General features: G+C 37.4%; 1 protein-coding gene across 5 annotated transcripts in view; it reads right to left on the bottom strand.

The window, feature by feature from the left end:
* Positions 1–12,656, bottom strand: part of ENTHD1 (ENTH domain containing 1) — a 155,385-nt gene that overhangs the window by 82,678 nt on the left and 60,051 nt on the right. For 4 of the 5 annotated variants that reach the window (XM_046646577.1, XM_046646579.1, XM_046646581.1 and 1 more), the window contains exon 2: positions 8,689–9,190. In XM_046646577.1, coding sequence (XP_046502533.1) covers positions 8,689–9,037 — 349 coding nt within the window. In that variant the 5' untranslated portion in view covers positions 9,038–9,190. The remainder of the gene's footprint in view (positions 1–8,688; positions 9,191–12,656) is intronic. The other variant, XM_046646580.1, reaches the window with a different exon arrangement.

The raw sequence follows: 12,656 nt of genomic DNA, 5'->3' as shown, positions 1-12,656 counted from the left end.
AAGTACTCCTCTGTTCTGCTCCAAATACAGAGCAATAATAGACATCATCAGTCTCAAACACAAGATAAAAACCTCTGCAAACCAGAAATACAAGAGAAATGAAAAAGCAGGGAGCAGGGCTGAAGCCACAGGGCTGCTGGGCTCTTGATCTGGCAGCTAGGAGTTCAGCAACTTGGGTATTAGGGAGCCAGAGCTGGTCTCACTCTTTAATGTGAGGGGATAGCCGTGTTTGTGAGAGAAGGCTGGGAGAAAAGAAAAAGAAAACAAACAAAAAAACCAGCTGCTAATTGCTTCCTGGGCTATAAGTTATTTGTAGCTGTGGGTCTAGAAGCAAGAGGACACACATGTAGCCTTAAGGCTTGAACTAAACTAAGCCACCTGCTGGCTGGATCTACGATGGATCTACGACACCCTAGCATCATGCTGGGTGTGAGCCGAGCCACCTCTGCAAGGGCCGCACCGGAGGCCGCCAGGGAGCCGGGCAGCGGGAACTGAAAAACCGACATAAAGGGAAAAGCCAACAGGCATGGGTAGTTGGGAAAGAACTTCTCACTTAAAATAAGCCTAAAAACGAAAATTCCAAAATAGATTTTTAAAAAACTTAATGCTTAAGAAAGATAGCCAATAAAAGCAGCAATCAAAACATAAATTCACTCCAAATGAGAACAGGATTCTATAGGATCTTCTATAAATCAATATTCTATATTGTTACAGGATTTTAAAATCCTCTAACAGATTTTAAAATAAATATAATTAAGAGAGATTAATACAGGAATCATATCCACAACAAGGAATATGAGATTATAAAACAAAACAAAAATAGGCAGAAATGAAACAAGAACAGATGGATATGAAAAGAGTCAATTAAAAGTCCTATTGCCACAACTAGAAGGACCCATAACTAAAATATACAACTATGTACTTGGGGGATTTGGGGAGAAAAAGCAGAAAAAAAAAAAGATTGGCAACAGTTGTTAGCTCAGGTGCCAATCTTTAAAAACAAAAATCCTAGAAACCAAAACAATAGTCACTGAGAATAAAGAAAAAACCCTCAACATCCAAGGTAAACTCCAGCATCTAGCAGTTGGAGAGAGAATTGGTAAGTGAAGAATAGTACGGACGAATTCTTCCAAAACACAGCACAGAGAAACAAGATTAAAAAGATTAATTCATAAAGGAGAGGCCCCAATATTCACTTAGAAGATTTCAAAAGAAGAAAATTAGGCACAAAAAAGCAATAATCAGAGAGACAAGAGCTGGGAATTTTACAGAAAAGACATGAAGCCTCACATTAGAAATGCTCTCCAAAGACCAAGCAGGATAAGTAAAAATAAATCTATACCTAGAAAAACAGAAGAACGTTTAGGCTGAAGAGAAACTCTTAAAAGCTACCAATCCCTTCTTTGAGCCCACAGCAATCCACTAGCTACTCAGTCAGCAAACATTTATTCAACACCTCCACCAAACCCAGTGAAGAAACAGAGATACATCCAATCATCCCAGCCCTCTGGACACCCACAGTCTAGCGATGGAGACCGACACGCAGAGCAGTCATCACGGCTGGGTGATACGTGCTGCAACTGACCGCGGACGGGCAGAAACTGCTGAGTGCGACAGTGCAGCGGACAAGAGTTTCCTAGCGAAGACGTGCACCGAGCTTTATCTGAACACGAATATACACTGCAGGAAATAAAAGTTAAAAAATTTAAAAATGTCAAGGACCAAGAGTATGAGCTAACACTGATGACTTACCATGTGCCTGACTTTCAGACATTACCTCCAGTCCTCACAATAACCCTCAGAGTTCGTGAAGGCCATATTACAGATGAGAAAAGTAAGTTTAGGGTAAGAAACTTTCCCGAAGTCATAAAGTTAACAAGCTAGAAAGTAGAGACTGGCTCTATAAAAATAACAAAACACAGACTTTTAACTTCTTTGACTGACTTTAGTATACAAATGTAAGCTCTTGTATTTGACGAGAACCTTGGGGAGAGACCGACTCGGCTGACGTAGCACTGAAGTGCTAAACTGGTTACTCTCCTGTTTTGTTTACTGTGCTCCGTTGTCCATGTGAGTACAATAAAATATGGCACTGTGGGAATACTGGCTGGACGGGCACATTTAAGTTGAAATAAATTCATGATTTGTTGCTCCTTGCTATCATGATTATCAACACAACTCTATTTACTGAAAAGGAGCAAAAGGTGACCCAAAATATTCAACTGTTTTAGGTACAAAGGTTTTGTTTAAACTCACAGTATTATAACTTTTAATAACAGAACAGACTACGTTAACCCAAAGCCTATAATATATGTTTGTTAAAGGAAATTCATTTGTTCATCAAGACCGTAAAAACATTTGTTACAGGAAATCACATTTGCTCACAAGAGCTATAAATGAACTCAGCAGCCTCGTGTTAGTTAACTCTCCTCTGTAAACGAGCACATCTGCATTGCAATAATTAATCAATCCACCATCACCTATCAGGTGGGTTCGACGGTTAGAGAATTTTGACTGCTGCTGTCTGACACCTATAGAAAAAAAATTAAGTCTGATGCACTTTGAAGCTAGATTTTTTCCCATGGTGCATAGCCACTACATCGTACCGCCCAGGAACTGCCTGCCTCCCACCACCCCACATCCAGCCCCAGCTGGAAAAGAAGTAATACCCCCGAATTGCAGTTCTTTGGCTTTTAGGGCCTTAACATGGCTAACCAACATCTAAGGTAATTTTTTTACATTTTTAAATATTTTCTTTTTCTTGAAGTTACTCTTTCCAGATATTTTGGCTCTATTCAATTCACTACAGTCACCTTGAAAAGGAAAATCCCAATTATTCCTTTTTTTCTCCTACTTGCCCAGGCTCCCTCTTTCTCTAAACGCTTTCAGGGCCCAAATACCTGGTCTTTTCTCTCTTTCTATGAGAATCTGAACTCAAAAAACAACCTCCCTCTAAAAAAAATTGATTTCAATAATCTATAAACTAGTATAAATATAAATAAACATATTATGTCTTCCAGAATATTTGCCTTTTACATTTTAATTTCTCTCTTAACTATGGCTTAAAAGCCTTGCTTCTTACTCTAAGACATTCGAACTTTCGCGAACAAATGCATAGGTGACTGGTAACGGCCCATCCTCAGGTTTTGGAAAACACACAGAGCGGCAGCCTATACAAAATTTGCAGTGCATATAAATGTAAGGTGTCTAATTTCCTAAATTAGATGACTGAGAACGATAGTGGAAAACTAAAATGGCAGTAATGTCACCATTGCATGCTACTTCTAGTAAAATAGCTTAACATAACTTTGTAACACTGAAAATTTGTCTTTTTAAAATGTACTTTAAAAAAATCTACCTTTAATTTAAATACATGTGTATGTACATATAAAATGGACCATTTAAAGGAAATTAAGTGCAATTTCATGACTTAGGTAATTGAAAATAAAATAGTACATAAACCTACAATGCAGACATTTCTGAGAACATAAATTGGTTTTATAACAAGAATACCATAATTTGTGTAAATAAATAATTTGACGGTATGAAACATTCAAGTGGGGACTTTTCAGACAATTTTAATTAAGTTCATTCTAGTAGTTCAGTGAAACTTTGTTAGGATATTTTTAAAAACTCAATTAGGAGAGGCTGTGTAGCATAATAATAGAATAGGACTAAATGGTATTAGGATATATGAGTTTTAATCATGTTCAGACATTAATTAGCTGTGCAACTTTACTTAAATAACTTAATCTGTCTGAGGATTAGCTCTTCATCTCTGTAAAAGAAATAATATATATCCTTCATTCCTCATAAGATGTTGTAAGGATCAAATGAGATACCACACATGGAAATGCTCTATTATTAAAATCTAATAACAGGCAAACAACTAGATACCATATAGAAAAGAATGAACTTTACCTCTACCTCACAATACACACAAAAGCTAGTGCTACATCAATTACAGACCTAGCTAAAACTATAAAATGTCTAAGAGAAAACACAGGAGAAAGAAGGCCTTCATGGCTTTGGGGTAGGCCAGTTTCTCAGACAAGGCACAAAAGGCATGAACCATAAAAGAAAAAACAAACTGGACTTCATCAAAAGACAACATTAGGAAGTAAAAAGACAAGCCACAAACTTGGAGAAAATGTTTGTAATACATACATCTGACAAACGACTCATATCCAGAATGTATAAAGAGCTCCTACAAATCAATGATAAAAAGACCAAAAAAATTAAAAATAGGCAAAACACCTGAATAGGCAAAAGATGTCCATATGACCAAAAGCATACAAAAAGGTGCTGAACAACTCTCAGAGAAATGCAAATTGAAACACTATCCACCCATCAGAATGGCTAAATTAAAAAGAATAACAATACTTAAGTATTGACAAGGATGTAGAACAACAAACTCTCAAACACTGAGGGCAGGAGTATAAAATGGTAGAAACCACCTCAGAAAATTTTAATTATACACCTGCCCTATGACCGAGAAATTCCACTCCTAAGTATATGTCCAAGAGAAGTGAATATGTATGGCCACAAAAAGACTTACACAAGAGTGTTCATAATGACTTTATTCATAATAGCCAAGAATTACACACAACCCAAATATCCATCAACAGAAGATGAGTAAACAACTATGGTATTTTCATATAATGGAATATGACTCAAAAATAAACAGGAATACTACTGATATATGCAACAACCTGGACGAGTCTCAAAAACATCATGCTGAGAGAAAGGAACCAGAAACAAAAGAATGCACACTGTATGCTTCCATTTATGTGAATTTCAAGAATAAATGCAACCAACTTACATGGTGAGAGAAATCAGAATAGTTGTTGCCTCTGCGGAGGAGGGAGGATTGACTGGAAAGGGAGATGAAGGAACTTTCGGGGATGATGGAAACGCTCTTTTATCTTGATATGGGTGATGGTCACACTTATCAACATTCATCAAACTGAACACTTAAGATCTGTGCATTTTATAGTATATAAATTATTTCTCAATAAAGCACTGTTAGTATTAAAAATCTATTTTAAAAAGTAATTTATAGTTAAAAAATGGAACAGCATATTGTTTTAAAGGAGTCAACTCTGACATTTATATTTTTTATATTCCTAAAAGATAGTCAATTTCTAAAAATTTGCTAAAAGTGTAAAAATATTAAGATATTAATCACCCATTCATCAAACATCTACTGAGTGATCCTAATCTCAGGTAATGTACTAAGTCCTAGGGACACTGTTCTTGCCCTTAAGAAACCAGACCTAAAATAAATACATAAAATAGAGCATATATGCCATGACCAAGTGGGATTTATGCTAGGAATGCAAGGTTGTTCACATACAGAAATCAGTCAATGCAATACACCATATGAATAGAATAAAGGAGACAAGGTGGGAAAACAAAATTATCTCAATAGATGCAGAAAAAGCATCTGACAAAAGTCAACCCCCTTTCTTGGTAAACACACTCAACAAACTAGGAATAGAAGAGAACTTGTCAACCTGATAAAGAGCATCTATGAAAAACCCACACCTAACATCATACTTAATGGCGAAAGACTGAAAGCTTTCCTCTTAAGATCAGGAACAAGACAAGGATGTCTGCTCTCACTGCTTCTATTCAACCTTGTACAGGAGGTTTTAGCCAGGGCAATTAGGGAAGAAAAAGAAATGAGAGGCACCCAGACTGGAAAGGAAGAAGTAAAACTATCTCTATTTGCAGATGACATAATCTTGTATGTGGAAAGGCCTAAGGAATCTACAAAAAAAAACTACTATAGCTAATAAACAAGTTCAGCAAAGTAGTAAGATACAACATCAATATACAAAATCAGTTGTTGTATTTCTATACATTAGCAGTGAACAATCTGAAAACAAAATTGGGAAAATTTCATTTACAATAGCATCAAGAAGAAAAAAATATCTAGGAATAAATTTAAGAAAATAAGTGTAAGATTTGTATACTGAAAACTACAAAACATTTGTGAAAGAAATGAAAGAGGACCTAAATAAAAGGAAAGACACCTGTGTTCATGGATTGGAGGAACTGATATTATTAAGATGGCAAAATTCCCAAAATTGACCTACAGATTCAATGCAATCTGTATGTCACTAGCATAAGGCTAGACATATAGATCAATGGAACAGAATTAAGAATACACAAATAAACCCATACATCTATGGTGAATTGATTTTTGTAAGGGTGCCAATATAATTCAAGGGGGAAAGATAGTCTTTTCAACAAATAGTAGTGGGACAACTGGATATCTGCATGCAAAAGAAGGAGGCTGCACTTCTACCTCACACCATATACAAAAATTAACTCAAAATCAATCCCAGATCTAAACGTAAGAGCTAAAACCACAAAACTCTTAGAAGAAAACACAGATATAAATCTTCGTGGCTTTAGATTAGGCAATGGTTTCTTACATAAGGCACCGAAAGCACAAGTAACCAAAGGAAAAACAGGTAAAACTGGACTTTATCAAAATTTAACCAGAAAGTAAAAAGATAACCTATAGAGAATGGGTGGAGACATCTGAAATCATCTATCTAACAAGGGTCTTGTATCCAGAATATATAAAGACCTCCTAAAACTCAACAATAAACAAAACAAATAACGCAGTTAAAAATGGACAAAGGATTTGAACAGACATTTCTCCAAAGATGATATATAAATGGCCAACAAGGACATGAAAAGACGCTCAATATCATTAGTCTTTAGGGAAATGTAAGTCAAAACCACAATGAGATACTACTTCACATCCAGTTGGATGGCTACAATCAAAAAGATGGACAATAACAAGTGTTGACAAGGGTGTGGAGAAACAGGAACCCTGACACACTGCTGGTGGGAATGTAAAATGGTGCAGCTGCTAAGGAAAACAGCTTAGCAGTTCCTGAAACAGCCAAACATTGAATTACCATATGAGCCAGGAATTCCTCTCCTAAGAATTGAAAGCAGCCATTTGAACTGATACTTGTACACTAATGTTCATTGCAGCATTATTTCACAGCAGCCAAAAGCTGGAAACAACCCAAGAATCCATCAACAGACGAATAAACAAAATGTGGTATATATATACAATGGAATGTTAATCAGCTTTAAAAGAATGAACTTCTGATACATCCTATAACATGGATGAACCTGGAGGACGTTAGGGCAAGCAAAATAAGCCAAATACCATATGATTCCACTTATATGAGGCACCCAGAATAGGCAAATTTATAGATACAGAAAGTATATTAGAGGTTGGCGGGGGAGTTATTGCTTAACGGTTACAGAGTTTCTGTTTGGGGTGATAAAAAATTTTGGAAATAGATAGTGGTGATCATTGCACAACATTGTGAATGTAATTAATGCCAATGAATTGTACACTGAAAACGGCAAATTTTATGTTACATATACTTTATCAATTTTAAAAATATAATATACCAAAAACCAAAGGACTGTGCACTTTAAATAGGTGAACTGTATGGTATGTGAATTACATCTCGAGAAAGCTGTTTTTCAAAAAGCGAAGGGGAAAAAAAGAAATGAGCTCTCAAGCTATAAAAAGACATGGAGAAATCTTAAATGCATATTGCTAAGTGAAAGAAACCGGTCTGAAAAAGCTACATACTGAATGATTCCAACTATATGACATATTGGAAAAGGCAAAACTATGGAGACAATAAAAAAGAGAAGTGGTTGCCAAGGGTTTGGAGGAGGGGGGAAAAGACGCACAGGTGAAGTGGAGGGCATTTTCAAGGCAGTGAAACTATTCTGTATGATCCTGGAACGGTAGATACATGACGTGCATTTTTCAAAACCCACTGAACTGGAGAACACAAAGGGTGGACCCTAAAGTAAACTAAAGGTTTTATAGTAAATGAGTATCAACACTGGTTCATCAATCGTAACAAACCTACCAGACCACTGTGGGATGTTAATAGGAGAAACCACGTGTGCGAGGGAAGGGTATGTGGGAACTCTGTACTTTCTGCATAATTTTTCTGTAAACCTAAAACTGCTCTAAAAAAACAGTCTATTTTAAAAATGTACACTTACAGAGACTGCACTGAATTTTATCCTCTTCGCATGATTCATAGGACTATTCATTCTAAACACAAATTTGAATTTTCCAGGGGAGGGGAGGAGGTGCCGGTTCTCCTACCACTGCAGACGACCAGGCTGCACCGCGCCGTCTCCGCCGGGTGCTCCACAGACCCTCTCCCTGCTTCACCTCCCCTCCACCCCCGACAAAATTATCTTACGACCTAAATTTTTGTATTCATGTAACTACTTCCATCTAGACAGTCTGTGAAGAGTCCATAGTCTTTGGAAACACTGCCTTGCATTTGTGACTGAATTCCAGTCTAATTATAATTATGAATTACAGTGATATCATTATACCAAATTGCAGTGCCTCCTCTTTTATTCACTTTGTTCATTTTCTATGAGGTATCCTTTTATCAGAACCTAAGAGTATTAGTTTTACACATGCCTTTGAAAAAAAAATCTAGTTCTCTAAGGTACTCTGGAGTCAACACAAAGGATTAACCTTAACTGTCCCAGAGGAGAGGTAGCTAATAACACTTAAGAACAACGTTTCCCCAGCTCCTGGTTTAAAATGATCCCCTCCCAAACTCCTAATGTTCATTGGCACGTTGTATAAACGTTCTCAACTGTTACCTTGGTCTTTTCCAGCTTCATCTACGTGTTGAAAATCTTTCAGTGTTTGAAGGTTACAGAACCCCTCTCTGCAATGCTGAATAACTTTCCTTGATCCATTTTTGATGAGATAATCCATTAGCGTAAGGGACTTATACACATGGCGCCAGTTCTTCCCATGGTCCTTGAGTCTCTGCCATAGCATATTCATAATCTCTGAGAGGGAAATCGTGTTGAAAGTCAGGTCACTGATATCTAACATCAGAGAACTAGAAGGACCCCAAGGGTCATTGGAAGTTGCTTCCCTGACTTTTATTTCAGCATCTGAGTAATTTTTCACAAAGTTTTTCACTTGCCTCCTGAACGCCATAGGTGAGACAAGTCTGAAGGGGAGACGCAGGATTAGAGCACTGGGATGGAGTTACGTGATGGGTTTATAAAACCCTTGAGAGGTAACTGGCCCCCTGTTCTGCTGCTCCCACATACAAATGATTAATCTCCATCTTGACAAGGCATCGATTTCCTGCAAAGAAAAGTACACAAAAAAATGTAAGTTAAATATTTTTCTAGTGTCTATAGAAGACCAAGTCAACCTGAAAAATCTAGCTTTAGTTTCTAACTCAGCCCCTCACTTACATCAGCCAGAACTGAGGGTACCATATAAATGTTCTCAGGATCAGCATGGCAAAAACTCTCATAACGGATTGGCTTGTGTTATTTAAAGAAATACAGGTGGTCTTTCTAGACTGAAAAGTTTCACAGAAGATAGCATTGAACCTCTCTGGCCAGAAATAAAATTATTCCAAAGCATTTCATGGACAATGGACAAGTTAGCATAAAGAAATGGAATTGGTGCTCTGACATCTCTTGCTTAAGATTCGTTGTCATGTATAAAAATGTTATGTCCCAAAGGTAATTAAGAGGAAAATTGAGTCGTAGAATCACCAAGTGATTCTATGGTTGTACTCTGTTTAGAACTACACATCATTAGAATCCAATCTAACAATGGTCTGCTTTCCTGTCAATCTAAAAGGGGGAGGGTCATCAACCATTAAGACAAATAGCTGTACCTCAGTGGACTCCACACCTAACTCATGGTACCTGAAACCAATATTTTAGTCCTGGGAAGGCTGGTAAGTTCAAGAAAACGTTAAATTACTTTCTTTACTCAGCTTTAGAAAAAGAAGTATGAGTTTAGGATTAAACAACGTCAATACTATGATTCAAATGGCGTAAGGGTTTCCCTAAAACCTGGAGTGATCAGCATGTGTCTGTCAGATCTCACACCAAGTACATACAAAGAGAGGCTCATCCAAGTTGATACAAAAATACGTTCAAGGAGCCAGCCCAGTGGTATAGTGCTTAAGTTTCCATGCTCTGCTTCGGTAGCCTGAGGTTCGCAGGTTTGGATCCCAGGTGCAGACCTACACACCACTCATCAAGCCATGCTGTGGTGGCGTCCCACAGATAAAATGGAGGAAGACTGGCACAGACATTAGCTCAGGGTTAATCTTCCTCAAGCAAAAAGAGGAAGATTGGCAACAGATGTTAGCTCAGGGCTAATCTTCCTTGCCAAAAAAAAAAAAAAAGTTAAAACGTAAAAGTGGTATGCAGCCCCCAAATTTAAATGATGCTTCTGAATGATCAAGTCACAGTTTATACGAAACCATTCCCTTTCTTCTCTTTCATTACTTTACACTGAGGTGGGTCAGTAACTTTGCAATCTCCCTAGTGAGTCACCACTGATGGCCACCAAGAGAGTATACCAAATTCATTTCAAGCCCTGACAAGCATCCAGACCAAATGAAGCCTCAACAATCTATAATCAGATTTTACTAGAGAAACTGTGCACATACAGAAGAAAAATATTAAAATCCATAACAAACGTGTTTGTTATTTTTGGGTTTGTTTCTCTTCTTTGACCTTCTCAATTCCTAGCTCAGCTTGATTATTTCTGTGTTTAAGGAAGACGTAAATTTTCAGAAGCATCCTAAATGAACTATTACTTCTTTTTTAAAAAATAAGAGAAGGGGATAATTAAATTTTTTTGTGTGTGAAAGTACAACCCATCCTCAAATAAGCAAGATAGAAAATGTATTGGTTTAATTAAGATTTCTCAGAGAAACACTATCATCAACCCTAGGAAGAAAAAAGAGAAGTTATGTGTTTTTACATTTTGTCTGATTTTCTCTCTTCAAATACAGGTGTTTCTATCCGACTCACTCCTGCAGCAAAAACTCAATTTATAATGCATTTCAAGAAGCTATTAAAATTTTCAATCGTGGTGGTTTCTTTTTCTATTGTCCCTTCTTCCCTTTTACCAAACTCACTCAAGGCAGAGATGCGCTATGACACTGGCTTAGAGCAGCAAATATTGATCTGTTTCCCCACAAGTCTATTAAAAAAAAAGCCTGTTAGAATTGTAACCTGCTGGAGTTGAATAACACTTGTTAAAACCCTTTTCTTCTTTTCTTTTTTGGATAGCTACCCATCGATATTTTGGGGGAACAAAAATTCTAGTTTTCAGGTTTTCCCATATTCTTTAACCTGCATTTTTAAAAATATTTGATTAAATGAATTTTATGCCCCACAAAAGTGTCTAAATAATAGCCTTCAGTCCAATAGAGTAGTTTAAAATGGATGTGGTGGACATCATATCAAAACTAACCACATTCCTAATCACAGGAAAAACCACAGAGAAGCAAGTCTGGAGAAGTGAACTGGTGTCATTTCCTAATGCACAGGACCTTGTGACATGAACGCAGAATACGTAAGACACCGGCCCACTACAGATATCTTTCAGACTAACAAGAAGTTCACTTAATTGGTGTTAGTTACAAATTATACACTGGTTTATTACGTGTTTTAGATGCCTGACTACAAATGCTCAGTTTACTTGTACCATCAAAAACTTGAGATTGCAATTGTGGTGATGTGACATCTGAGACAGAAGCAGTGCCTAAGAGGGTAAATTTTCACACCTGAATTTTCGTTGTCTGGCTACCCACATCCCTATAATATTTAGAAATGGAGGGAAGTAAGATATTTCATGTCACAAATCTGGGTGGCGTCCTCTGAGAGGCCTTCACCCACCACACTAACTACTCAAGCCCCCCCATCATACTCTTCAGCACCCAGTTTATTTCCTTCACGGCACTCATCATGATCTGTACTTTTGGATTCGTTATTTGGTTTTTGGCTTTCTCCACCACTAGACTGGAAACTCCTTGAGAACAGGAATGTTCTTATTTACTACTGTACTCCTATTGCCTAACAGGCACCTAGCACATAGTAGGTACTCAAAAAACAGGTGTTGAGTGAATGACCAAATGGTTGAATGATTCTGCTTTGGGATAAACCTGCACTGATTCTACAGCTTTGCATGACAAACACGACATTTAAAAAACATAATCCAGCTCTTGTAATTGTCAAGTAAAATTCTAGAGTTTTGAGTAAATATTTTCAAATCAGTCGACAAATATTTCTTGAGTACCTATCATTTATACAGTTTTTGGAGGATATATGAAATGTGAAACATGATTCCCTACATTCAAAAAAACATCGTTTAGTTAAGGAGCCTTCTCCCGTAAATAATTCCAAAATAAACAGAAGAGGAGGTAAGAAAGGTCTCTTGGTTTTCTTTGTAGATTTGCCCACTCCCACAACACCTTGGGCAAAGGCTCTTTCCCCCTCCGACGTCATCACGTGATGTTCAACTACTGGTCCACACTCTCTCCCTGGAATCCTTTGAGGCCAGATGAGCTGTGGGATTTCAATTCCATTTTTTTTTTTTTTTTGACTTTTGAAGTGTGACGCCGTGCCTGTCCCATACTACACAATACCCACAGGAGGCGGGGGGGGCGGGGGGGGGGGGTGCTGCAAGCAATCAAACACGTGAACAGGACTGCGACAAGACCTTGTAAATATTTGGAATAAAAAAACACAAATGGCTCGTTTCAGTTCACGTCTTGCTGCCAAACAAGTTGGGG

The sequence above is a fragment of the Equus quagga genome, chromosome 19, assembly GCF_021613505.1.
Source record: "Equus quagga isolate Etosha38 chromosome 19, UCLA_HA_Equagga_1.0, whole genome shotgun sequence".
In the NCBI taxonomy this organism is placed as follows: Eukaryota; Metazoa; Chordata; class Mammalia; order Perissodactyla; family Equidae; genus Equus; species Equus quagga.
This window is presented reverse-complemented; position numbering and strand designations above follow the sequence as displayed.